Genomic DNA, 27,742 nt, shown 5'->3' with positions numbered 1-27,742 from the left:
CCACACCGGTCATAACAAGAGCTGTATAATCCCGCCGTTTTACCCACTCTCAGACCTGTGCCCTCCTGAACGGTTTTCTAAACCCTGCAACACCTTCTGCAGTCCGCATTCCTAGAATACTGCTCGGTTGTCCTTCAATTGTTGCCAGGTTTGGCTTGGGATCCCTCCGTATTGGATTTCTTTGAGACGGCCGCGCTTCTTAGCTTCTCTTTATCTTAAATCAAAGGGCCTTCGTGTCCGCGAACATCTCTGCCCAGCCTGCAGAGATCCAGGGACCCTTGAGTTTCTGAGAAGCTAAGCGTTTGTGCAGCGCCCCTGGCGAATGTTCAAAGTCATGGCCCAGTGGGTCAGGTGGGCCGAAAATAGAGTGAAATAAGTCCTTTTCGATCGCTTCTCACCGTTTTACACCTTCCCGCGAAAGGAAGAAAAACGAAGCCCTCACCGGCCAAACGGAACTAGGTGGGAAAACCGCTGCTACTGGTAAAGAGCCGCGAACCCGGCGCGGAAATATTGCGTCATGGAAGGCTCGCGAGAAGCCAGGATCCGGGTCTTTGGAACGGCCGCTTGTGAACCTCGTCGGCCGCCATCCTTTCACCTTTCAGGAGTCTTGCCTGCGGCAGGGGGTGGTCGCCTGGTTTTAAAACGTCTATCCTGTTATTTGCCTCCAGCGGTGAAGACAGAAGTCATCCATCAGGTCAGTGTTGGTTTCTGGGCGTGTGTCAGGCCAGGGAGAGCGCCTTAGGGTGTGTGTTGTTGTTGTTCCAGATTGCGTAATGGGGTAGGCGTTGGGGTGACGCGAATGGTCATGCCGGCTCGTAGCTTTTGTGTTTGTGGACCAACCTGGGGATTCATGTTGAGAGTTTTCTCTGGTGCGGGAGCACGGTTACCGTGTTGAATCTGTAACCTAGCTGGACGCCACCAGGCCTTCCCTCACATCCTGTGCTTCAGCTCCTCTCTGAAGTACCTAGATAATAGTACTTGATGTACATTTCATGAGTTGTTTTGCAGAGGTTAAAAAAAAAAAAAAAAAAAAAAAAACTCTCCCTCTCCAACAAAGAAGAAGATATTAATAAACTATTTAGTGAGGTAGGGCACAGAACCCCAGGCCTCCTGGAACCCAAGGACTGATAATGTTAACCCCTGTGAAACCATCCTGCTACCTCACCAAAAGCCAATTAAAGAATTGTACACAAGCTGATCTTAGACCCTGCAAACCCCCTCCCTCCCTCACCTGGCTTTTAAAAGTGCTTTGCCAGATCCCTTCTCATTTTAGGGCGTTTTAGGGCAAGAGCTGTCTTGTCTCATTGCAAGGCCTTGAAATAAACCTTTCACTGTTCCAAACAACCGTTTGGCTTTGCGGTGTCTTGAACATGATTAACAGCATGACAAATTGGGAGATCTTTGCTGGAGAGTAATATCTGGGGTGTCCGTTGTTGGGGGATTGGAACTTGTGTCCTCATTAGGGACAGTGTTTGGGGAGCTTATTGCATGTTTAATTTTAGATGTGGAGTTTCCGGTCTTGCATCCATGTTTACTGTATATTCCTATTGAAAATACTTGGTTTTCAGGTTCATCCTAAAATCAGGGCTTCCCTGGTGCTCAGCAGTAAAGAATCTGCCTGCCAATGCAAGAGACTGAGGTTTGATCCCTGGGTGCGGAAAATCCTTTGGAGAAGGGAACGGCAACCCACTCCAGTATTCTTGGGCTTCCCTTGTGGGTCAGCTGGTAAACAATCCACCTGCAATGTGGGAGACCTGGGTTTGATCCCTGGGTTGGGAAGATCCCTTGGAGAAGGGAAAGGCTACCCACTCCAGTATTCTGGCCTAGAGAATTCCATGGACTGTATACATGGGGTTGCAAAGAGTCAGACACAACTGAGCAACTTTCACTTTCCAATATTCTTGCTTGGGAAATCCCATGGACAGAGGAGCCTGGCAGGCTACACTCCGTGGGGTCACAAAGAGTTGGACACGACTGAGCACTAACACACTTTAAATACTCCTCCAGAAAGCAACTCTTGTTAAAATTTAGTATATTTCATTTTTAGCATTGGGACCAGATGTGTAGGTTTTGATATGATTTTATACATTTTAATCTAACATCCTATCATAACCATTTGAAAGTTTTATTTCTTTTCTTTAAAAAAAAACTATTGCAGTTATGTTCCATCAAGTGGGTATTTTAATTTGGGAAGAAGCGATACAGATGTAGGTACTACACTTTTCAGTTCAGTTCAGTTCAGTCGCTCAGTCGTGTCCGACTCTGCGACCCATGAATCACAGCACACCAGGCCTCCCTGTCCATCTCCAACTCCCGGAGTCACTCAAACTCATGTCCATTGAGTCAGTGATGCCATCCAGCCATCTTATCCTCTGTCATCCCCTTCTCCTCCTGCCCCTAATCCCTCCCAGCATGAGAGTCTTTTCCAATGAGTCAGCTCTTCGCATCAGGTGGCCAAAGTATTGGAGTTTCAGCTTCAGCATCAGTCCCTCCAATGAACACCCAGGATTGATCTCCTTTAGAATGGACTGGTTGGATCTCCTTGCAGTCCAAGGGACTCTCAAGAGTCTTCTCCAACACCACAGTTCAAAAGCATCAATTCTTCAACGCTCAGCTTTGTTCACAGTCCAACTCTCACATCCATACATGACCACTGGAAAAACCATAGCCTTGACTAGACGGACCTTTGTTGGCAAAGTAATATCTCTGCTTTTCAATATGCTATCTAGGTTGGTCATAACTTTCCTTCCAAGGAGTAAGCGTCTTTTAATTTCATGGCTGCAGTCACCATCTGTAGTGATTTTGGAGCCCAGAAAAATAACGTCTGACACTGTTTCCACTGTTTCCCCATCTATTTCCCTTGAAGTGGTGGGACCAGATGCCATGATCTTCGTTTTCTGAATGTTGAGCCTTAAGCCAACTTTTTCACTCTCCTCTTTGACTTTCATCAAGAGGCTTTTTAGTTCCTCTTCACTTTCTGCCATAAGGGTGGTGTCATCGGCATATCTGAGATTATTGCTATTTCTCCCGACAATCTTGATTCCAGCTTGTGTTTCTAACAGTCCAGCATTTCTCATGATGTACTCTGCATAGAAGTTAAATAAGTAGGGTGACAATATACAGCCTTGATGTACTCCTTTTCCTATTTGGAACCAGTCTGTTGTTCCATGTCCAGTTCTAACTGTTGCTTCCTGACCTGCATATAGGTTTCTCAAGAGGCAGGTCAGGTGGTCTGGTATTCCCATCTCTTTCAGAATTTTCCACAGTTTCTTGTGATCCACACAGTCAAAGGCTTTGGCATAGTCAATAAAGCAGAAATAGATGTTTTTCTGGAACTCTCCTGCTTTTTCGGTGATCCAGAGGATGGTGGCAATTTATCTCTGGTTCCTCTGCCTTTTCTAAAACCAGCTTGAACATCTGGAAGTTCACGGTTCACGTACTCCTGAAGCCTGGCTTGAAGAATTTTGAGCATTACTTTACTAGCGTGTGAGATGAGTGCAATTGTGTGGTAGTTTTAGCATTCTTTGGCATTGCCTTTCTTTGGGATTGGAATGAAAACTGATCTTTTCCAGTCCTGTGGCCACTGCTGAGTTTTCCAATTTTGCTGGCATATAGAGTGCAGCACTTTCACAACATCGTCTTTCAGAATTTGAAATAGCTCAACTGGAATTCCATCACCTCCACTAGCTTTGTTCGTAGTGATGCTTTCTAAGGCCCACTTGGCTTCACATTCCAGGATGTCTGCCTCCAGGTGAGTGATCACACTATCATGATTATCTGGGTTGTGAAGCTCTTTTTTGTATAGTTCTTCTGTGTATTTTTGCCACCTCTTCTTAATATCTTCTGCTTCTGATATGTCCATACCATTTCTGTCCTTTATTGAGCCCATCTTTGCATGAAATATTCCCTTGCTGCTGCTGCTGCTGCTGCTGCTGCTAAGTCGCTTCAGTCATGTCTGACTGTGTGCGACCCCATAGACAGCAGCCCACCAGGCTCCCCCATCCCTGGAATTCTCCAGGCAAGAACACTGGAGTGGGTTGCCATTTTATTCTCCAATGCGTGAAAGTGAAGTGAAGTTGCTCAGTCGTGTCCGACTCTTAGCAACCCCATGGACTGCGACTCACCAGGCTCCTCCGCCCAGGGGATTTTCCAGGCAAGAGTACTGAAGTGGGATATCTCTGATTTTCTTGAAGAGATCTCTAGTCTTTCCCATTCTGTTGTTTTCCTCTATTTCTTTGCATTGATCGCTGAGGAAGGCTTTCTTATCCCCTCCTTGCTATTCTTTGGAACTCTACATTCAGATGCTTATATCTTTCTTTTTCTCCTCTGCTTTTCACTTCTCTTCTTTTCACAGCTATTTGTAAGGCCTCCTCAGACAGCCATTTTGCTTTTTTGCATTTCTTTTCCATGGGGATGGTCTTATCCCTGTCTCCTGTACAATGTCACAAACCTCGTCCATAGTTCATGAGGCATTCTGTCTATCAGATCTAGTCCCTTAAATCTATTTCTCACTTCCACTGTATAATCATAAGGGATTTGATTTAGGTCATACCTGAATGGTCTAGTGGTTTTCCCCACTTTCTTCAATTTAAGTCTGAATTTGGCAATAAGGAGTTCATGATCTGAGCCACAGTTAGCCTCCGGTCTTGTTTTTGCTGATTGTATAGAGCTTCTCCATCTTTGGCTATAAGGAATATAATCAGTCTGATTTCGGTGTTGGCTATCTGGTGATGTCCATGTGTAGGAACATGTAAATGGATTTCTTTTAACTCAAGTTTTTTGGTTTCTTTGACCAGCTGTGATGTTTTTCTATACGTGTTTTGAACATGTTTTATTACGTTTGTTTGTAAACAGGTTATACTTTTGTTGTAGCTGTAAATAGTGTCATTTTTTTCCCATATGACCCAGCTCCCTCAATTTTGTGTCTTCTAATTTTATGTAATGAACAAGAGCAAAAATTAAAAAGATACACTTATTTTGTCACCTCATTCCACTCAGATATTACTAATTGACTCCTTCAAATAGATTCCTTTCTATTTTCTAGTTGAGCATCTTTGTCATCTGCAAATAGAGTTGGCCAGGTGGCAAGTTTATGGACTGGAGTAAGAAGAACCTGCTTCTTCCTCTGACTTGGGTAGGTTAATCTTGGAGTCAGGCTTCATCGCTTGTGAAAAAAGCTGTCATGATTCCCACTTCATAGCTGTTAGAAAGATGGAATGAGCAAAAGTTCTTTGAGTACAAAGCAGAGTGCCTGCTAGTCTGAATAAATGGTACATGCACTTTATCAAGTTATTAATCTTTCTCAAAGGTGTCCCACACACTTTATTGAGATGTAATTGGCATATACATATATAATTCTGTAAGTTTAAAGGTGTACAGTTGTGTTTATTTAATACACTTACATACTGTCAAATGATCACCACCGTAAGTTAGCCAACATCTGCATCATGTGACATAATTACCATTTCTTTTTAGTGATGAGAACACTGAAGATCTGCTTTTTTTTATTAACTTTCAAGTGTATGTGCTTAGTTGCTCCGTTGTGTCCGACTCTTTGCAACCCCATGGACTGTAGCCCTCCAGGCTCTGCTCTCCATGGGGATTCTTCAGGCCAGAATACTGGAATGGGTTGCCATGCCCTCCTCCAGGGGATCGTCACAACCCAGGGATGGAACCCACGTCTAATACGTATTTAACTGTAATCACCATGCTGTACATTACAGTCCCCTTAAAAGGCTTTTAAATTTTATTTTCGTTGATAATTTTTTTCTCTTTTAAGTTTTCTTTATGTTGTGAGATTTTTCAATATTTTATATTCCAGGAATAAAGCATACCTGTTCATAATGATTTGTTCTTTTAACATGGGACTAAATTCTGTTTGCTTATAGTTTACCTAATATTTTTGCACCTAGAAATAAAACAATGTTTTGGATTTGCTTCAAAATAATCCAGTGGTGGTGGGGGAGTGAATGGAGGTGTAAATAAAACAAATTAGGTTTGAGTTGATAATTATTGAAGTCACACAGTGGTATGTGGAGTTTGATTATGCTGTTCTTTTTTTGTTTGTTTATCTATGGCTGCACTGGGTCTTCATTGCTGCACACGGGCTTTCTCTAGTGCGGCAAATGGAATCTACTCTCTGGTGGTGGTGCACAGGGCTTCTCACTGAGGTGGCTTCTCTTGTTGCAGAGCACGGACTCTAGGCACGCGGGCTCAGTAGTTGTGTGTGCCTGGGCTTAGTTGCCCCAAGGCATGTGGAATCTTTCTGGACCATGGATCGAACCCGTATCCCCTGCGTTGGCAGGCATGTTCTTAAGCACTGAACCACCAGGGGCGTCGCTGAGTACACTGTTCTCTATGAGGGTTTTTTGTACATGAGGTTTAAATTACTATTCTTTCTTTTGCTTGAAATTTTTTTTTAAAAATTGTGAAAATGTATAAGTGAAACTGATCTGTACTTTTCTTTAAAAGCTTTTTTCAAGTATAACACCCAAAATTAAAGGCTAGAATGTTACAGAAACAAAATAAAAACCAAATTAAAAAGGATAGAATATTACAGGGACTTCCTTGGCAGTCCAGTGGTTAAGACTCTGCCCTTCCACTACAGAGGCACAGGTTCAATTCCTGGTCATCCCTGGTTAGGGAACTAAGATCTCACATGCCAAACAGCATGGCTAAAAAAAAAAGAATAGAGTATTCCAGTACCCTAGAAGCCTCCACCTCCTAATCTCCCTCCTCTCCAGAGGCAATTACTTTCCTAAAAACATATTAAATTTGCCTGACTATTAACTTTATGTAAGTAGAATCGTGCATCCATGTTTTCTTGTGTCTGGCTTCTTATGTTCAATATTTTGTTGTGAAATTCATCTAAGTTATTGCATGTAGCAATAGAGTATTTCTTTTCATTGCAATTAGTATTCCACTGTATGAAAGTAAAAGAAATTGTTAGTCCCTCAGTTGTGTCTGCCTCTTTGCGACCCCATGCACCGTAGCCTTCCCCACCTCCTCCCAGGCTTCTCTGTCCATGGAATTCTCCAGGCAAGAGTTCTGGAGTGGGTAGCCATTCCCTTCTCCAGGGAATCATCCCGACTTGGATTGAACCCAGGTCTCCTGCATTGCAGTCGGATTCTTTACCATCTCATTTCTTTTTATTGCTCAGTCATGTCTGATTCTTGCAACCCCATGGACTGTAACCATCAGGCTTCTCTGTCCATGGAATTCTCTTGCCTCTCCCGGCAAGAAACTGGAGTAGGTTGCCATTTCCTACTCCACTATATTATATATATGTACACACTCTGTTATATTCTTTTTCCAGTACTGTTTATCGTAAGACACTGAATATATAGTCCCCTGTGCTGTACAGTAGGACCTTGTTGTTTATAGAGCCAACATTTTCGTACTTCATTTTTCCTGAACTGGATCTGTGTGAGATCTTAGCCATGGACAAGACCATGAGCTGGTTTTTATTTCCCATCTTCTCTTTCATTTTCACACTCTTCCAACTTTGTCAAAAAAGGCATTCGTCTCACCCATTTCATATGTTTCTGTGGGACCCAACCCCATGATAGAAAAGCTTTCAGGGAGTTAAAGAGACTTGAATTATTGGGACATTCTGTTTGAATGAGTACTCGTGGCTAGAGAGAGCTGTGGCCGTAGGTTCAGTCATTGAATTTGCTCTTGAATCCACAGATTCTAGTCTACAGGAACATCTTCAGTAATAGGAGGCTCCAGGCTTGGGAGAGCATGGATTCTGGCAGCAGCCTGACCTGAGACCCCTGACCATAACCTCCAGGCAGGCCTGGAAAGAGAGAAGACAACACAGCCTGGAGTTACACACCCTTTCTTAAGAAGTGGAGAAGATGAGCAAGGTCCAGGTGAGGTTTGTGTTATGTTTTAATCCTTTGTTTCCCAGGGGACTTGTGGAAGCTTCTAAAAAGCAGTCTGGTGAAATGAGAACAGTATGAAGTGAAAAGTGAAAGTGATGGTCACTCAGTTGTGTCAGACTCTTTTTGACTCCCATGGAGTGTAACCCACCAGGCTCCTCTGTCTGTGGAATTCTCCAGGCCAGAATACTAGAGTGGTTAGCCATTCCCTTCTCTAGAGGATCTTCCCGACCCAGAGACAGAACCCTGGTATCCTCCATTGCAGGCAGATTCTTTACCTTCTGAGCCACCAGGAAAGCCCTGAGAAAAGTATACGTTAATAAAAATTAGGATCTGCTGGACAGTAAGTTTAGGCTAAAATCTTAAAATAGAGGCAAATTCTTCCCTTATAACTTCTTAACCCCAGTTTCAAAAAAATGAAGTCAGAGCCAATTATTCTTGGGTGATCTTTGTATTTTTACTCACACAAATGATACATAGCTCCATTTGCGTGCACAAGGTTTAAGCACACAGAAGTCTTTGCACCAAAAGAGAATATCCTCTTTGCCTTTTTCTCACCAAAGGCCCACCCTGAAGGGTAACATGTTAATAATTTGGGTCTCCCACCAAATTCATGTTTGGTAAAATATATCTATATTTAGATTAATTTATGTATATCTTAATATATGCATTTCTATGCACACACATATGTAAACTTATGTAGCTGAATATATTATTAAGAGTTTTTCATATGTCTGGGATGAGACTATATACTATATAGACTATATACTATAGACTATACTATTTGGGGGCTTGATTCTTTTCATTTAAGAGAATGCCTTGAAGATCATTGATACCAGTATATTTAAATCCATCTCATTGATTTTAATGTTTGCATAATATTTCATAGCATGGAGGTTTAGGATACCCTGTCTGCCTCTAATAGACTTCTAAATTAATAACAGATTTTCCACTCATATAAACAAAGACCTTCTTACTGCACAGTGTCTTTTATTTCTATGCAAATATTATTTTAGTTCTTTTCTAGGCTGGGAAGGACTAATTTGTAGAATTCCACAGGGCTATGGTTTGAATGTTTGTGTGCCTCTACAATTCATTGTTGAAATCTTAACCAATCAAAGATGATAGTATTAGGAGGTGGGACCATTTGGAGGTGTGTAGGTCAGTCATGAGGGTGAGGTCTTCACAAATGGGATGAATGTCCTTTTAAGAGAGAATGCACAGGGATCTCTCGCCCTTCCCTGTGAAGGTTCCCGCTGTGAACCAGGGAGCAGGCCCTCACTAAAAGGTGGCCATGATGGCCCTTGATCCCAGACTTCCCAGCCCCCACAACTGTGAGAAATAAATTTGTTTTTATAAGCTACCCAGTCTGTGGTATTTTATTATAGCAACCCAAGTGGACTAAGACACAGTCACGGGCTTTCCCTGGTGGCTCAGTGGTAAAGAACCCATCTGCCAATGCAGGGGACACAGGTTCAATTCCTGGGCCCAGAAGATCCCACATTGCCACAGAGCTAAGCCCGAGCACCACAACCACTGAGCCTGTGCTCTGGAGCCCAGGAGGCACAACTGCTAAAGCCCACTGGCCTAGAGCCTGTGCTCTGCAGCAGGAGAACCCGTGACAATGAGAGGCCCACACACCACAGCTAGGGCGTGGCCCCCACAACTAGAGAAAAGCACATGCAGCAACGAAGACACAGCACAAAAATAAATAAATAAATAAATACAGATTTTTTTTAAAAAAAGACACATGGTCTATCCTATGTGAAATAGCCACAGCCACAGTGCACATAATTTTTTATCATGGGGAAGATAAACAGAACGTGTTCCTGGGACTTCCGTGGTGGTCTAGCGGTTAGGATTCCAGGCTTTCACTGCTGTGATCCGGGTTCAGTCCCTGGTCAGGGAACTGAGATCCCATGAGCTATGTTGTACGACCAAAAAATAAAATAAAAATGAGATCTCTTCTGATTTATTAAAAAAAAAAAGAACATGTTCTTACTCTTTTTCCACATCATATGTTCCATCGTGAATTGCACTGGAATTTGTTATTACAGGGCTCTGTGTCATTCGAGGATGTGGCTGTGGGCTTCAGCCAGGAGGAGTGGCAGATACTGGGCCCATCTCAGAAGGCCCTGTACTGGGACGTCATGTTGGAGAACTACTGCAACTTAGTGTCAGTAGGTAAGGGCAACGTGTGCTCAGGCCACCCAGGATGGCGTTCTCCTGCTCTCTGTCCATCTCTGGCTCAACCCATGCCTGCTTCACTTACACCCTTCTCAAATGACTGACCTCCCTGTCTACAAACTTACCCCGGCCCCAGCTAATGCCCATTCTAGCTTTAGATCAGAACATCTCCACTATGAGAGCTTATCATAGGGGTGGTGATGGGCGTGCCTCTCTGCTGGTTTCCCTGGTAACCAATGAGCCAACCTGACAGCAGTTTCCCCTGTAACTGGTAATGCACCCCCCACCCCAGCAAAGACTGCCATCATGTCCTACCTGCCATGTACCGCACACAGTGGGGTATTGCTCCAGGACCTTGCGTCAGACAAGTAAGCTCCTCCCTCCGTTAAACCACTGATGTCTCTGTCGCCGACTCCAGGCTCTTTTTCTTTGAAGTTGGGTGAGTCCAGGGCTTGGCTTGGAGGACTGCAAGGTGCAGCCCAGCAGACAGCATTATAGTCAGTTGCCTTTTCTTTCTCATTCAGTGAAATCTGCAGGGTTCCTGGAATGTTGTATTTTATGGTTGGGACTAAAGCACTGTAGGTCCTAGAATGCATGTTCTCCCTTTCCAAGTTAAAGGTTTTTACTTTATCAAAGTATAAGGGATGTGGTCCTCAAAATCGAACTTTGTACAGTTCTCGTAGATCACCCCGGCACAAATGCTCAGCACCGGCCATCCCGTGATTTCCCGTTTACAGGATATCAGGCTCCCACACCAAATTCACTCTTTCAGTTGGAACAAGGAGGACGCCTGTGGACAGTCAAGGGAGCAGCCCTGAGTCCAACCTGCCCAGGTGAGTGAGCGCAAACCAAGAAGGTGGAACGAAACGACACGAAAATTCAGTTAGTCAGTGACAGGTTGACATTTCTGAAGTATTATCTAGGGAACTTCCCTGACACCAGTTGGTGACCCAATAACCTAACACCTTTCTGCATGTTGTTATTAGGGCTGTTCTTTGCCTGCTATTAAAGGATGATGTCTTCTTTTTTACAGTTTTCTGGATCTTACTGTTGTTTGTTTCATCCAAGACCTTGAGGTCTTAAGGTGGTTCCATGCCTCCCAGCATACTCCCTCGTGCCTTCTCCTTCCTTTGTCTGCAGGGGCTCACTTCCTGTCCTCCACCTTACTCACTATGAGGTATCTCTCACCACCCATACAAATCACTTTGCACTTAGTGCTGCTCCCTGCCTCTGCAGTATCAGCTCCCCTTTTGACAGAGCTATTCTCCCTCCCTGACTACCCACCTCACCTTCATTCATCTGAAAAACCACACACACCTTGTCTCCCAGGGGACTTCTGTCTACTGATTGACGCTCTGCTTCCCCAGCTTTCAGGTTAAGGGTTTTGTTGTTAATCTTCTGTTAAAAGTTTGACTCAGTCTCAGGGCCTCAGCTTTCTTTTCTCTGCTGGAGGGCCCCAGGTTGACTCCTGCTAACGTCTGACCTGCACTCTAACTCTGTGTGTGTTGCCAGCCACCAGAGCTGCTGGCCTGTGATGCTCTACTTCCTGTGTGTGAGACCAGAATCCTCTTTTCTCCCAGATCCTGTCTTCACCCTCAGAGTGTGTGTTCACACATATGGAAGATTTAAGCTCTCTGAAAGATATTCCTGGGTTGACAACTCTCTTTCTATAGTCTAATCTGCCCTCTGATTTTGCATTTTGCCTGCATCCAAAGTAATTGTCCTGCAAAATACTTTTTCCTTCAGTTTCATGAATGAGATCATTTTTCCTCCTGGTGAATTCTTTTCCTCCCCATGCATTTTGTTTAGGTTCTACCATATTGCTCTGCCTTTCAGTTACCTTGAGTCTTTCCTATTTGCTCTGTTATTTCTGAAGGTCTCTGTGGTGGTCCAGTAGTTAACACTCCATGCTTCGTCTGCAGGGGTCGCAGGTTTTATCCCTGGTCAGGTCCCACATGGCACAGGACATGGCCAAAAAAAATTTTTAAAGGCCTTCTGTATGAATTCCAGGTGCCTTCTTTCGGACTTCCCAGGTGGCTCAGATGGTAAAGAATCTGCCTGCAATGTAGGAGACGTGGGTTTGAGCCCTGGAGAAGGAAATGGCTACCCACTCCAGTATTCTTGCCTGGAGAATTCCATGGATAGAGGAGCCTGGCGGGCTACGTCCATGGGGTCACAAAGAGTTGGACACGACTGAGTGATTAACACTAACTAACTGCTGTTCCTACTGACTTTTGTTTTATAATACTCTCATTTTTTTCACAAAGCATAGGATACACTTCCATAGTAGACATTTCTCTTAGACTGGGATCTTATAAGACCTAACTCAAACCATGGCATTTCTGTACTCCATTTCCCCCCCTAGAATTATCATGGATGTTTTCATTGTTCTTTTTCCTAGAAGAAATGTGGGAGATTGATCCTATGCAATGGCACCCAGAAAACCAAAACAGGATTAAAACTTTGGAAAGATGTCCACAAAGTTATGCAAATAATTTTGATTTATGCAAAAGCCTTGTTCCTTTAACACAAAAACACAATAAGTTTGGCTCACACTGTAAAAGTTTGAAGTCACAGTTAGGTTTTGTTGTTGAGAATAGAAGATATGCAGGAAAGGACTCTGATGGGTTCAGTGGGTATGGGAAATCATCTGTCTGCCTCCAAGATAATAAAACTCTTAGTGGAATCAAATACCATGGTTGTGTGAAACCCAGTAGCACTAAATCACCACTCAAGTGGCCGTCAGAAAACTTGTTCAGGAAGGAAGCCATATGCATGCAGTGATTGCAGGAAAGCATTCTCCAGGAAGGCACAGCTCATTAGACATCAGAGAACTGAAAGGGGAGAGAAGCCCCACAGATGCAACGCATGTGGGAAAGCATTCATGAAGATTCAGCTCACTGAACATCAGAGAACTCATATGGGAGAGAAGCCCCATGAACCTAATGAATGTGGAAAAGCCTTCCAGAAGGTTGCAGCTCATGGGTCTCAAGAGCAGTCACACAGGAGAGAAACCCTACAGGATGTGGTGAGTGTGGAAAAGCCTTCAGCCAGAGGTTACCTGCTCAAGAGACATCAGTGCTCTCACACCGGGGAGAAACCGTATGGCTGCGGTGTGTGGGGGAAGGCCTTTTCCCAAAAGGCTCACCTCATTGCCCATCAGAGACTCCACACAGGCGAGAAGCCCTATGAGTGCTGCGAATGCGGAAGAACCTTCTTTTTTTTTACGTCTGACCTGACCAAGCATCAGAGAATTCACAGGGAGGAGAAACTGTGTGAGTGCAGTGACTGCAAAAAGGCCTTCCGAAGCCAGGCAAAGCTCATTCAGCACCAGCAGACTCACACCAGAGAGAGACCGTACGGCTGCAGTGAATGCGGCACAGCCTTGGTGCGCATGTGCTCATCAAACAGAAGAAGACTCGCTGGGGAGAGAAAGCTATAGAATCCCCAGAGCTGGAGAAACCCTCCTCCGGGCGTCATAGCTCTTTATGCCTGAGTGAACTCGTACAGGAGCAAAGCCCTGTTAACGCAGTGCTTGTGGAGATGGTGTCTTCGGGAACTCAGTCCTTATTAAAGAGCGAGCTGCTAATGGGCAGAAACAGAGTGATTGTGGCCTAGCCTTTTCTAAGAAGTCAGGCCTCAGTAGATAATCGGGGGTTTACCCAGGGAATGAGCCTCAGAAATGCTGAATGTGATCACCCCTTCAGTAATAAATTATGTCTTATATGTTACAGATACTACATAGAAAGAAAAATCCATGGGTACCAGAGATGGGGGAAAGCCTTGAGCCAGAATCTTCCCCACATTCATATGTGTCAATGCTCACTTAGGGCAAAAATGCTGGATTTCCCTGGCGGTCCAGTGGTTAAGACTCCAAGCTTCCAATGCAAGGGGCACAGGTTCAATCCCTGATTAAGGAACTAAAATCTTACAGGCTGTTGTGGGGTGCAGCCAAAAAAAAAATATAAAGAGTTGATTTCAGGACAGAAATGCCATGGATGCAGTGGTTGTGTAGAACACTTCCATGAGAAATTAGACTTAGTAAATATCAGTGAGATCATATGGAGCAGAAATGTAGCTCTTGTGGGGAACCTTTTTCCCAGAAGTGATATCCTAGTGGGGTTCAAAGAGTTCCCATGGGACTGAAACCTTAGGAAAGAGTGTGATGGTCTTCATTGATCAATTATACCTTCTCACTTGTCAGAGAAGCATAGAAAGACAACTCTAGAGGCACTGAAAGTGGAAAAAACACATTTATAAAGTGGAAGAACTCATAGAAAAGAGAAATCCCCTGAAAGCCGTAAAAAAAAAAAAAGGAAACTGTATCCCCAAATTAAGTCCTGTATCACAGTTTTACCTTGGGAAATGGGGAGAGACTTCTCTAAGTAAAGGAAATCTTAGATGTCAGGAAATGCAGTATGGATTGAAAACCTCAGAATATAATGAATGTAAAAGTACAGCTGTATTAGTTTCTTATGACTGCTGAGTTTTCACAAACTCAGTGTTTCAGAATAACACTGTATTAGTCCAGAGATCTGAAATCCAAAATGCATCTCTCTCGGCTTAAAAACAAGGTTGTTGGCAGGGTCACATTTCTTTATGGAGGTTCTAGAGCAGACTCAGTTTCTTTGTTTTCCCAGCTTCTAGAAGCTGCCCAGATTCCATAACTTTTGACCCCTTTCCTTCCTTAAGGCCAGTGATGACTGGTCAACTCTTCATTTCTCACTTTTCTGACTCTTCCTTCCACGCTTAAGGACCCTTGTGATTACATTGGGCCCACCCAGAAAATTCAAAATAATCTCCTATCTTAAAATCAGCTAATTAGCAACTTTAACTTCATCACTAACTTGTGTCCCCTTTGCCTTATAATATAGCATATTCACAAGTCCTGGACATAAGGATGTAGACATCTTTGGGAGGCCATTATGCTGCCTACCGAAGGCCACCCTTTGGCACCCAATGATTCGTGTCCATCCCACATGTAAAATGGAGTCACCCTATCCCACCATCTCCAAGTGTCTCAGCCTGTCACAGGACCAACTCAGAGTCCAAAATCTCACCTAAAATGGATCCACTCGGGAGTGCCAAATCTCACCTTCTAAAGCTAGTATTGGTGAGCCTCTGGGTATAATCTTCCCTGGGGCACCGTTTTTCTCTGTGAACCTTAAAACTCTAGAAACAATTTATTTGGCCCTAAAATGACTTAATGCCATCTTCTGCCTTAATTCCCCTTCACCGTATAATGTAACAGATTTCCAGATTCTGGGAATTGGGACGTGAACATCTTTGGGATTTGCCATGATATTGCCTACCACAAAAGCATTAGATTTCAGAGAGTTTGCACTTCAGTAAATTCCTGCCTACCCCTTAAATAAATTTGGAACAGCATGTTCCCAGTGAAGCAGTTATCTAAAGTAATTATGATCTAAGTACATTAACATTTTTTTTTCTTTAATCAGAGAATCTTGTACTAATTCTTAGATGTGAACACCGTGGAATGCTCTTGAAACATAAGAATCAAATTGGCAGCACTGGAAAAGAACTCTCTCCTAATGGAACATGAGATTTTTGCTGCTGGAAATACTACCAAACATACCTTTGTATCTATTCTGAAATTGAATAGATTAATATATCCACATATAAAATTCCATTGGCAGAGGATCCTGGCAGGCTATAGTCCACAGGGTTGCAAAGAGTAGGACATGACTCAGCAGGCATGGATCAACCAATAATGTTAATTTCATGAAGTCAGACATCCAATCAGAACCTACGCATGTATGCCAAGAAACAGGAAAATAGGACCCATAAATGTGAAGGAAAGTTTGTAGAAAGAGACCCAGAAAAATAAAAAATGAAAAAATATTTCTTAAAATAATAACAATGTAGAAAACAATAAATCTAAAAAGAGGAAAAAAGTAATAAGAGACCCAGAAATGACATGGGTGATAGAATTAGTAGAAAATGATGTTAAAATAGTTATTATAAATGTTATATATGGTCAAGAAGACTGTGTCAAGTGGATTATGGAAATTATAATCTTCTGTGGGATTCTCTCCACATGAAGAAAGGGACAGATTGCTTCTCTGGTGGCTCACAGGGTAAAGATGGACCTGCAATGTGGGAGACCTGGTTCAATCCCTGTGTCAGGAAGATCCCTTGGAAAAGGGAATGGCTACCCTCTCTAGTATTCTTGCCTGGTGAATCTCCTGGGCAGAGGAGCCTAGTGGTCTATAGCCCATGGGGTCGCAAAGAGTCGGACACAACTGAACAACTGACACACATATGGCCAATTGCGCGGTATCTCTTTTTAAAATTTTTGTTTATTTTTGGCTGAACTGGGTCTTTGTTGCTGTGTGTGGGCTTTCTCTAGTTGTACCCAGGCTTCTCATTGCAGTGACTTCTTTTTGCAGAGCATGGGCTCTAGGGCACGTGGGATCAGTAGTTTCAGGCCACGAACTCTAGAGCTCAGGCTCAGTAGTTGTAGCACACAGGCTTGTTGTTCTGTGACATGTGGGATCCTCCCAGATCAGGGATTGAACCCGAGTCCCCCGCATTGGCAGGCAGATTCTCCACTACTCACCCACAGGGGAAGCCCTGTATTATACCTCTTGCTTGAACAAAGCTTATCTAACACATACACTTGCTCCATAAGGTACATCACTGCCTTCTTGCACTTGAAGACATGAGACAGTACTTGAACACTGTGCTTGGGACCATTTTAATCAGCAGAATTACCAAGAAAAAGTATAAAAATATGAAAAACATGACACTAAGTAGACCATGAAAAGGGTGCTTGTTTGCAATAGGAGAACTGAAATAAGACAACATCATTTTGTTCAGACTTAGCCGGGATCATACACATTGGGCAACTCAAATTATTTGTTGCTCAAATTATTCTATGCAGATGTCTGCAGATGTTCATGAAAGTGCTGTGATTATTGATTTGGGGTTAAAAAGAAATTTTAGCAGTCAGGTGAATTCACAGTAAATCCATGAATAATGAGAACTAACAACTTTATTTTTAAATTTTTCTGCTGGTTTATGTACATCTAAATGGTCATTTTAATAATATCCCTTCTACATATTTTAGATTTCCTGTTTCTCAATACAGTAAACCTTTATATTAAACATTCAAATTAATAATCTTGTGCTGATAATTCCTGCATGTGTAGTCATTTCATATCTGATTCTGTTATTTGTTCTATCTGTTGAAAAGTGTCCAAAAGCTCCTTGAGGGCAGATTTTTGCTGTGTTTATATGTTAGCGCTTAGTTCTTCTTCACCTTTTAAATAGTTGTCTGAAATGTTTTATAGAGACATCTTATATCCCTGTTTTAGGGATATTTTACCTGTAAGATACAGCGAATATGCTTTTCAGGAACTTTTGATTTACTAGACTAGTTGATAATTAAGGGTTCAATTGCAAAATCGGTATAAGGGCATTTTACTTCTTTTCATAGTAACTAATGAAAACTGTTACCCAGAGAGAGATAGCCTTGGTAACTTATGGTGAAAACAGCCAGAACATGTACCTGTAGGTCTTTTGCTTATTGGTAATGATCATTACCGGCTTCCCAGGTGGTGCAGTGGGAGAGAATTCACCTGCCAACACAGGAGGCCCAAGAGACATGGGTTTAATTCCTAGGTTGGGACGATCCCCTGGAGGAGGAAATGGCAACCCACTCCAGTATTCTTGCCTGGAAAAATTCCATGCACAGAGGAGCCTGGCAGGCTATAGTCCATGGGATCACAAAGAGTTGGATACAATTGAGCACACATACACACACATTCAGAATGATCACCATACACTGGAAGAAGAATCTGTGATAATTAATAGGGACTAGTGTCATTTGAGAATATTTCTATGGACTTCACCTGGGAGGGGGACTTCCCTTTTGGCTTAGATGGTAAAGCGTCTGCCTACAATGTGGGAGACCTAGGTTTGATCCCTGGGTCGGGAATATCCCCTGGAGAAGGAAATGGCAACCCACTCCAGTACTCTTGCCTGGAAAATTCCATGGACAGAGGAGCCTGGTAGGCTACAGTCCACGGGGTTGTAAAGAGTTGGACATGACTGAGCAACTTCACTTCTATTTCTTTACCTGGGAGGAGTGGTAGCCACTAGGTTCTGCTTAAAAGAGCCAACATCAGGATGTGTTACTGGAGAATTCTAGTAACCTATGACACTAGTTAACGATAATTGCCCTGTGTCATTCAGAACATAGCCAATAGCCTTTCCTTTTTTAGTTGCTCTAATGTCCAAAGAGCCTCAAGATACTGGAGTTGAGTTTATAGACAATCAATTTTCAGTCCTTCTGTTCCCATCAGAACTTAATGTGCTTTCATCTTCATTAGCTCTTTAATCTGCCAAGGTGATAGTGTGTCTGTTCCTTTTGTGCTCTTCCTAGACATCCCCCACCAAGTCCAATTGTAAGCATCCAAGTCTTTGTCATTTCCCATAAACAGGCTATCAAGCTACCAAACCAGTTGTGATCCTTAACTTCAAGCCCAGAGAAGAGCCATGGAAAGTAGAAGATGAAATGCAGCATCAGTACTTTTCAGGTAAGTAAGCAGCTGAGAAGCTGCAAGATGGGAGACCTTGAAAGTAGTTGGACATGAAAGGTTGACCCTTCCGAATGTGTTTAGCAAGGCTAAAACTCTGAAGTTTTGTTGTTATTGTTTAGTCACTAAGTTGTGTCTGACTCTCTGCAACCCCATGAACTGCAGCATGCTAGTCTTTCCTGTCCTTCACTGTCTCCCAGAGTGAAAATAAACTCATGTCTGTTGAGTCTGTGATGCCCTCCAACCATCTCATCCTCTGTTGCCCCCTTGTCCTGCTCTCAATCTTTCCCAGCATCAGGGTCTTCTCCAGTGAGTCAGTTCTTTGCATCAGGTGGCCAAAGTATTGGAGCTTCAGCTTCTGCATCAGTCCTTCCAGTGAATATTCAGGTTTAATTTCCTTTAGGACGGACTGGTTTGATCTCCCTGGTGTCCAAGGGACTCTGAAGGTCTTTACAAACACCTAAATCATTGATGAGGCTCTCTTGCATGCTGTTTCCAGGAAAATGTGCCTCTTTTTCTCTCTCAGATTGACTCAGTGTTCAGTAATTAGTTTCCTTACAGCATCCAGACTTCCTCCTTCTTCTTCCTCTTTGGCAGCGTCACTTTCTTTCTCCACATTCTCTTTAGCCTCTTGCACGACTGAGTGACTAACACATACTTACCTGATCAAATAATGCCACAATTCTTCCAGTTGATACAGCAGCACCAGTGCCCGTGGCCTTCTGTGGGCTGTGTGAGAACGCATCAGAGCAGACCAGAAGGTGGGGTACTGACCACAGTGGTGGTCTGTAATGTGATATTAGAGTTTGGGAAGGTTCATTGTCTATTGCCTGCAGAATTAATTAGACAAGAAAGAATCAGTAAGATAGGGTAAATACACTTTAAAAGCTGAGGATCCTTTGTTCTAAAGTGCTTCCCCCAGATGTTTGTTCAAGACTTAACTTGGCATCTTTCCTTTGTAGTCATTGTTTGTGCCTGATGTGAATGGACCTTCTCCATACTCTGGGCATCTCCTAAAGTCTTCAGAGTTGAAAAGCATGAAGCTTCATCTTTGCCTGTTTCTGCCATTTGTTAACCAGTATAAATTCATTAAATTTCATGGCCTTAACAATACTATTTATTTGCTGATGACCCCCAAATTTATGTCTACTGACCAAACCTTCCCTTATCCTCATATAGTCACCTGATACTTCTTTTCTGCACTCAGAAATCTGATACCTACCTCATACTCACATCACTTTTTGTTCCTCTTTTCACTTATACCACAAATTTAATCTGTCAGCAAGTTTGGTCTCCCGGTCTTCTATATCCCAAGGGCTCCACTCTTTTCTGTTACTGTTGTTTTCACTCACACGTCGAAGTCTAGTATTTTTTGCCAAAATTGTTATAGTTTTCTTGAAAATACTCTTGACTTTTTAATCTTGCTTCTCTCTGTTCTCCACACAGTAATCAAGTGATTTTTTTCAAAAATTTTGCTGTTTTTATTTATTTATGAAAAGGAAGTAAGAAAAGTCAGTGTTTCTAGTTACTCACCACCCCACCCCCCACAACAGTCATGAGCATAAGTTTCAGAAACATCTGGCCTATTAAAGACATAATGTTTTGACAGTTACATGGATTGAAAAAATGGGGAATGACAGGATAAACCATCATGTAGAACAACCTTCTGAGTGGGAGGGTAGAGCGCAAAATCTAAAGTGTAATCTAAAAACAATGCTATATGACATAGCAGATCATTACCAGTTTTCATAACCACAGTCCACAAGCCTAAAAACAGTGTTATGTCACAATATTTAAGACCTTGTAATTCACATACACAAAGGATGACATTTTTGAAGTGAAAGCTAAGTCGTCTCTCTCCTAGTATTACCTTGAATGGCATCCTGTTACTGTTATTAATAATATAATATCTGAATTCCTTCCAGAGTCCTCCTACACGTGAGCATTTCCTGACTACTGCCTACTTTTTTACTTCTTTATGTGAAAATGAAGTATAATGAAGTTAATTTTTCCAATCAACCCACGATGTAACCAGCATTTAGATCGGAAATACTAGAGTACTGTGCAAGATGCCATTGTGGGAATCTAAAACAATTTAGTCACTCTGCATTCAGGCCATTATGAATAATCCTCCTATATAACTTAATACAAATGTCTTCTTTTATTTTCTGTTTTTTCCTTTTGAAAATATTTATTCCTAAATAGTTTAGACTTCATGTGAAATCCCAAGATTATACACAGATTTAATGTACATTGTTTTTGCAGATTCCCTTAAGTGGTAGCATTTTACCACATTTTCTTTATTGTAATCTGTCATTTTACACACACACACACACACACACAAGTACATATTGCTTTCCTGAACTCTTGACCCCTAATAATGACCCTTTATAAATACATAACTGTGTATTTCCTAGAAACAGGTAATTTAAAAAACATAAACAGAATAGTTTTCAAAATCAGAATATTACTACTTATACAGAACTATTATCTAATCTAGAGTTTCCTCAAATTTTACTAATTATCTCATTCTTATTTTGATAATAATTAAAAAAAAAAACTTTTTCTGGACCTTTACTTGCTATATTGTTCATTCTGCTATGAGTACTCTGGCTTTCATCTAGCTGTCAGGGTTTGCTAATTATAACTCAACTTCTTTAGGCAAGAAACTATATGGATGCAATCAAAACACCGTGGATACTTGTCAACCACGCACAACCATGCCTTGGAGAACTCACACAGGAAATAATTCCCATGGATGCCGTGATTGTAAGAGAACCTTTCCCAGTGAGTTAAAGCTGGTTACTCATCAGGACACTCAAACAGGAGAAAACCCATATAGATGCAGTCGATGTCAGAAAGCCTTCATTACGAAGTCAGCACTTGCCTATCATCAGAAGACCCGACACAGAGAAGGAAAGTCCCACAGATGCAGCAAATGTGGGAAAGCTTTTCCTTGGAAGTCAAAGCTCAGCTTACATCAGAGGACTCACTCAGGAGAAAGACCCTTCAGATGTGGAGTTTGTGATAAAGCCTTCATGGTGAAAGCACATCTCACTGTACATCAGAGAACTCACACGGGAGAGAAGCCATACAAATGCTCCGATTGTGAGAAAGCCTTCTCAAAAAAGTCTCAGCTCCTGATTCATCAGCGAATCCACACAGGAGAGAGACCATATGGATGCAGTGAGTGTCAGCAAGCCTTCATCCAGAAGTCAGATCTCAGCGATCATAAGAAAAGTCATCATGCAGCAGAGAAATCCCACGAATGCAGTGAATGTGGGAAGATTCTGTCCTCTAAGTCAACTCTCATTGTACATCAGAGAACCCATACAGGCGAGAAGCCCTTCAAATGCAGTGCATGTGATAGAGCCTTCACATCAAAGGCACATCTCGTTATCCATTTGAGAGTTCATACAGGAGAGAGACCATATGAATGCTCAAACTGTGAGAAGGCCTTCTCCACTAAGGCGTATCTCATGATCCATCAGCGAATTCACACAGGAGAGAGACCTTATGGATGCAGTGAATGTCCGCAGGCTTTCATCCAGAAGTCAGGTCTCACTAACCATCTAAAAAATTGTCATGCCAAAGTGAAATTGTGTGAATGCCCCCAATGTGGAAAGGTTCTGTCATGTAAGTCAACACTCATTATACATCAGAGAACCCACACAGGTGAAAAACCATTCAAATGCAGTGTGTGTGACAAGGCTTTCACAGCCAAATCCTATCTCACCGTACACCAGAGAATTCATACAGGAGAGAAACCATATGAATGCCCCCATTGTAAGAAAGCGTTTACTACTCTGTCAGCTCTTATCAGTCACCGGAGAACTCACACAGGAGAGAGACCCTATGGATGCAACGAATGTCAGAAAGCCTTCTTTCGGAAATCAGTGCTTGCTAATCATCAGCGAACTCAGCATAGAGGAAAATCCTGTGCACAGTGACTGTGAGACCGTGACAAAGCTCTTTCGATTAACCTTATCTACTCACAGAACTCACACAGAATGGAAGTGCCGTAAGTGTTCTCATTATACAAACTGTTCTGGAACTCCTTAATAGGAAAGAAACCTTGTACATGGAATGAAAGTTGTACATCTTCCATCTGAAGACATTCACCTTGTTTGATCATACCTTAGGGATCTTGCCAAAAAAAGAAACATTATAAAGTCAGTGAGAATGGGCTTTTCTGGTGGTGCCGTGGTATAAAGAATCTGCCTGCCAACGCAGGAGATGCAGGTTTGATCCCTGGATCGGGAAGATCCCCTGGAGTAGTAAAAGGCAACCCACTCTAGTATTCTGGCCTAGTGAATTCTGTGGGCAGCGGAGCCTGGCAGGCTACAGTCCATGGGGTCACACAGAGTCAGACCTGACTGAGCATGCAACGTAGTATAAAAGGCAGTGATTGTCAAAAGACTTTATTTGAAAGTCACAGGCTATGCATTTAAGAGGCAGCCCACGTGGGTGCAGGGAAAGTGGGAAATTTTCTTTTTCAAGTCATGTTGGTTATACATTAGGGTATTCATTCAGGAGAGGGACCCTGCAGTTGCAGTGAATACAAGCAAGCTAAGAAAAGTCACATCTCATTGTACATAAAAATGGAAGTTTCAGGAATGTTTTGATAGTGACAATATCCCCTAGAAAAGTCAAAACTTTTTGATCATCTTGTACAGGAGAGAGATCCTATGGATGTGGTGAATGTGGTAGTCTTCCCACATCAACATGATGTAAGATCTTCCTTACATCAACAAACTCAGAGAGGAGGAGAGCCTTATTAATGTAGTAAATGTAGTACCTCCTTAATGTAGATGATCTCCTTGGACTGCAAGGAGATCAAACCAGTCAATCCTAAAGGAAATCAACACATAATATCCATCAGAAGGACTTATGCTGAAGCTGAAGCTCCAATTATTTGGCCATCTGATTCAAAGAATGACTCATTAAAAAAGACCCTGATGCTGGGACAGATTGAGGACAGGAGGACAAGGGGGTGACAGTGGATGAAATGGTTGGATGGCATCACCGACTCAATGGACGTGAGTTTGAGCAAGCTCTGGGAGATAGTGGAGGACAGGGAAGCCTGGCATGCTGCAGTCCATGGGTCACAAAGAGTCAAACACGACTTAGCAAGTGAGCAATGACCCAGGAATTCCACTTTTGGGTATATACCCAATAAAGTTGAAAACAGGTAATTAAATACTTGCATAAGAATATTCATAGCAGCACACTGCTCACAAAAACCAGAGGGTGGAAACAACCCAGATGCCCATCAGTGGCTAAATGGATAAACAAAATACATGTATATATGTAATAGAGTATTAATCACTCATACACGTGAACTATCGATACATAGTATAAAATGAATAAGCCTTAGAAACAGTCAAGTGAACTATCAATACATATTATAAAATGAATAAGCCTTAGAAGCAGTACACTGAGTGATAGAAACCAGACCCAAAATACCATGCATTGGGACTTCCCTGGTGGTCCGCTAGTTAAGACTGCACTTCCAATGCAGGAAGCATGAGTTTGGTCCCTGGATGGGGAACTAAGATCCCACATGCCACCCAACTGGAAAAAAAAAAAAAAAAGATCACATATTATATTTCTATAAAATGTGCAGAATGCATAAATCTATAGAGACATAAGAGCTTCCTTGGTGGCTCAGTGGTTAAGAATCACTTGCCAATTCAGGAGACCCAGATTTGATCCCTGGGTCCGGAAGATCCCCTGAAATGGCAACCCACTCCAGTATTCTTGCCTGGAAAATCCCATGGACAGATGAGCCTGGCGGCCTACAGTCCATGGGGTCTCAAAAGAGACACGACTGAGTGACTAAACAATAACAACAACATAGAGGCATGAAGGAAAGTGGTGCTTACCAGAACCTGGGGGGAATGGGGAATAGAGACTGAGTGAATAATGGCTACAGAGTTTTCTTTTAGAATGATGAAAATGCTTTGGAATTAGAGGTGGTGATTGCATAACATTCTCAGTGTAGTAAATGCTCACTGAATAGTTTGAAATGGTTAACTATATTTTATGAATTTTTAAATCAGTAAAAAAATATTTGAGAAGAATAACATTGCAAGAACCTTGGCACTCAAAATGCAAATAAAAATCATTTCTTGTTGTCCAGTAGCTAAGTCATGTCTGACTCTTTGAGACCCTATGGTCACACCAGGCTTCCCTGTCCTTCACTATCTCCCAGAGTTTGCTCAAATTCATGTCCATTGAGTCAGTGATGATACTTACAGAAAAAAAAAAAAAGAAACCAAAAACCCTGCACAGCAAAACCAGTGTAAATATACAGTCTTTAACTTAATAGATATTAGCTACCAAAACTTTATAGCTAACGTCATATTTAATGGTGAAATTTTGAAGATATTCTCTAGTTATTCACCAGTGAGGTACACAAATCTGCTGTCTCTATTCCTGCTAAACACTGCTGGAGGTCTTAACCAACATAGCATGACAATAATAACAACTAATGGGTTTAAAAATTGGAAACAAAATTGTCATTATTTGCAGATGATTTGATTGCCTATGTGGAGAGACGAGAACCCATAGACAACCATGCAGAAAAAGAGAGTCCACTGCATAGCACAGGGAACTATATTCAATATCCTGTGATAAACCATATTGGGAAAGAGTATAAAAAAGAATGTATGTGTATAACTGAGTTATTTTGCTGTACAGCAGAAATTAACATTGTAAATCAACTCTTGGGAAAGAAGTGGGGACAGAAAAGGTAATGCATGAACATCGGTCTAATCATTTTAGTCTAGGGAGCAAGCTAGATATCATCTAAGCTGACATAAAAAAAAATAGAAGTCAAGTACATGTCAACAAAAAATTAGTCAATCTAAGGAAAATTTTATTCAAGCCCAATTGAGAATTATAACCCAGTAACAGCCTCTCAGAAAGTTCCAAAACCTGTCCTACCTGTTGGAAGTCAAAACACACATATATATTTTCTGAAACAGATGGCTGTACGTTCAATGGCATACTGTTGACAGTTTACACAACCCAGATCTAAGCATCATTGTGGTCTCTTACAAGGTCGAGGAGTGTTAAGGAGTTGTCTTGATGCTGGGAGGATGTTGCTGTTAATGGTTGAGTCAGTATTTCTCTTGATGGGGGAGGTTTGGTCGATGCCTAATGTAGGTACACAAGGCACAGTCAGGGGTGAGGGGAGGCCACCGGACAGGAAAAATTTTTTATGTTTAAATTTTTCTGGGAATTCCCTGGTGGTCCATTGGTGAGGACTCCATGCTCTCATGCTCTCACTGTCAAGGGCTGGAGTTTGATCCCTGCTTGGGGAACTAAAATCCCATAAGGCTCGTGCCACAGCCAAAAAATAATAATATAAAAAAACACATATTTCTTGTCTTACCATAAAGTGTGACTTTTATTTCACATACACATAAACTATAAAAAGAAACATGAAGACCAGTGTACAGTTAACCCTGGGCAGTGGAAGGAAAAAAAGAGCAAGTGGAACTATACGAATTGTATCATTACATAGAGTAGGCACTCAACAAGTTAGGGTAGAAGCAATTTCAAAAGTGATTGGGTCACTTTTGTTGACTTGGCCCCAAGATGGTTCAAAAAGACAGATTTGGGCATGAAAGGTGGAGGGACTGGCAGGAGTAATCAGGGCTCCTGCAAGCGAGAGTAAGATCCAGCCAGAGCCTTCCCAGCAATCCAGCACCTCAGACACAGCTTGTGCCCTTAACAGTGACACGCTGGTAGCCAAGCAAGTTCGTGTGCTCTACGCACCGTGAAGCCACACAACCTGAAATGGGAGGGTTTGGAGCAGAGAAGATCGTATTGCAGGGCTATGAAGGAGACAGGTGCTTCCTGCTCAGAAAAGCCCCAACTCTTGGAAGGGTTTCTGCAAAGCCCTTTTAAAGGCAAGGTGAGGGAGGGGCATGGTTAGTTATCACAGACTTACTGGTTTGGGCATCCTTGCTTCTTGCAGCTGTTGTCCACGTAGGTCAGTTCACTTTGTTCCTGTAAACCTCCAGCAAGACAAAGGTTATTGTCTCTTCTGCAACTTTTTATATGAATTGGCTTTTTTTTTTTTAACAAGGGGAGTAAAATATATAGATCTTTTATTTCCTTTTAAATATTTCATTCTTGCTTCCTATTTTAATGTTGCTAGTGGACAACAGAAAGTGTCTGACATTGAATCTACACCAAAGAGTACCATTGTTCATTTCTGCTTCAGTTCAGTTCATTTCAGTCGCTCAGTCATGTCTGACTCTTTGCAACCCTATGGACTGCAGCACGCCAGGCCTCCCTGTCCATCACCAACTCCTGGAGTTTACTCAGACTCATGTCCATTGAGTCGGTGATGCCATCCAACCATCTCATCCTCTGTTGTCCCTTCTCCCGCCTTCAGTCTTTCCCAGCATCAGGGTCTTTTCCAATGAGTCAGTTCTTCGCATCAGGTGGCCAAAGTATTGGAGTTTCAGCTTCAACATCAGTCCTTCCAATGAATATTCAGGACTGATTTCCTTTAGGATGGACTAGTTGAATCTCCTTGCAGTCCAAGGCACTTTCAAGAGAGTGAGATTCAAGTGAGATTAAATTCAAAAAAAAAAAAAAAGGTTGGAGCACTTTATGAAGCAATCATTGATTTTTTTAAAACATTTAAAAAATAATATACGTATTTATTTTTGACTGCATTAGGTCTTCACTGCTTTGTGCAGGCTTTCTCTAGTTGCAGAGAGTGGGAACTACTGAGGTGCGGCACACGGGCTTCTCATTGTGGTGGCTTCTCTTGTTGCAGAGCACAGGCTTAATGGTCAGTCTTGAGGATGGGCTGTCCTATATATTTCAGGTTCTAGGCAACATTCTTTTGCAAAAAGTGCATTATGACTAAGCACAGGCAACAGAGCACAATGTTTAGGAAGAAACAGATCTAATATGGAGTCAGATTTACTCTTCCCTCTTAAAACGCCACAGCTCAGAGTCCAACATGAACATGACAGGTCTCATCTCTGTGACCCTGGTTTACAGGGGCGGGGAGGGGCACAGGATTTGGGGATCCACTTTGCCATCCCAGCACAGCGCTGAGTGCCCTGTCTGTCCTGCGCTCCC

At 42.3% G+C, this 27,742-nt stretch overlaps 3 protein-coding genes across 11 annotated transcripts in view; 2 read left to right on the top strand and 1 right to left on the bottom strand.

Annotated features, from left to right (window-relative positions):
• The window catches only part of LOC129631722 (zinc finger protein 432-like), a 58,180-nt gene extending 57,478 nt beyond the window's left edge, over positions 1–702 (bottom strand). For 2 of the 4 annotated variants that reach the window (XM_055552932.1, XM_055552939.1), the window contains exon 1: positions 56–702. The gene's annotated coding sequence lies outside the window, so the exon portion shown is untranslated. The remainder of the gene's footprint in view (positions 1–55) is intronic. The other 2 variants (XM_055552933.1, XM_055552934.1) reach the window with 2 other exon arrangements.
• Positions 549–27,742, top strand: LOC129631732 (zinc finger protein OZF-like). Of its 6 annotated transcripts, XM_055552959.1 has the most exons (8): positions 564–694; positions 1,569–1,639; positions 5,045–5,134; positions 7,690–7,874; positions 9,941–10,067; positions 10,745–10,903; positions 18,536–18,631; positions 21,293–27,742. In XM_055552959.1, exons 4-8 carry the CDS (start codon positions 7,860–7,862, stop codon positions 22,579–22,581), a joined length of 1,686 nt encoding a protein of 561 aa, XP_055408934.1. In that variant the 5' UTR covers positions 564–694; positions 1,569–1,639; positions 5,045–5,134; positions 7,690–7,859; the 3' UTR covers positions 22,582–27,742. The 6 variants fall into 6 exon arrangements, with proteins under 6 accessions (XP_055408933.1, XP_055408936.1, XP_055408932.1 ...); XM_055552958.1 differs by lacking the exon at positions 1,569–1,639 and having other exon boundaries at positions 549–694; XM_055552960.1 differs by lacking the exon at positions 5,045–5,134.
• Positions 12,778–14,390, top strand: ZNF577 (zinc finger protein 577; the record flags this gene model as incomplete). Its single annotated transcript, XM_055553502.1, is given in 6 exon segments — positions 12,778–13,034; positions 13,036–13,093; positions 13,095–13,130; positions 13,132–13,465; positions 13,468–13,753; positions 13,755–14,390. Coding segments are annotated over 6 exon segments (1,032 nt in total), but the record flags the coding sequence as incomplete, so codon positions are not given.

The sequence above is a fragment of the Bubalus kerabau genome, chromosome 17, assembly GCF_029407905.1.
Source record: "Bubalus kerabau isolate K-KA32 ecotype Philippines breed swamp buffalo chromosome 17, PCC_UOA_SB_1v2, whole genome shotgun sequence".
NCBI classification, from domain to species: Eukaryota; Metazoa; Chordata; class Mammalia; order Artiodactyla; family Bovidae; genus Bubalus; species Bubalus kerabau.
This window is presented reverse-complemented; position numbering and strand designations above follow the sequence as displayed.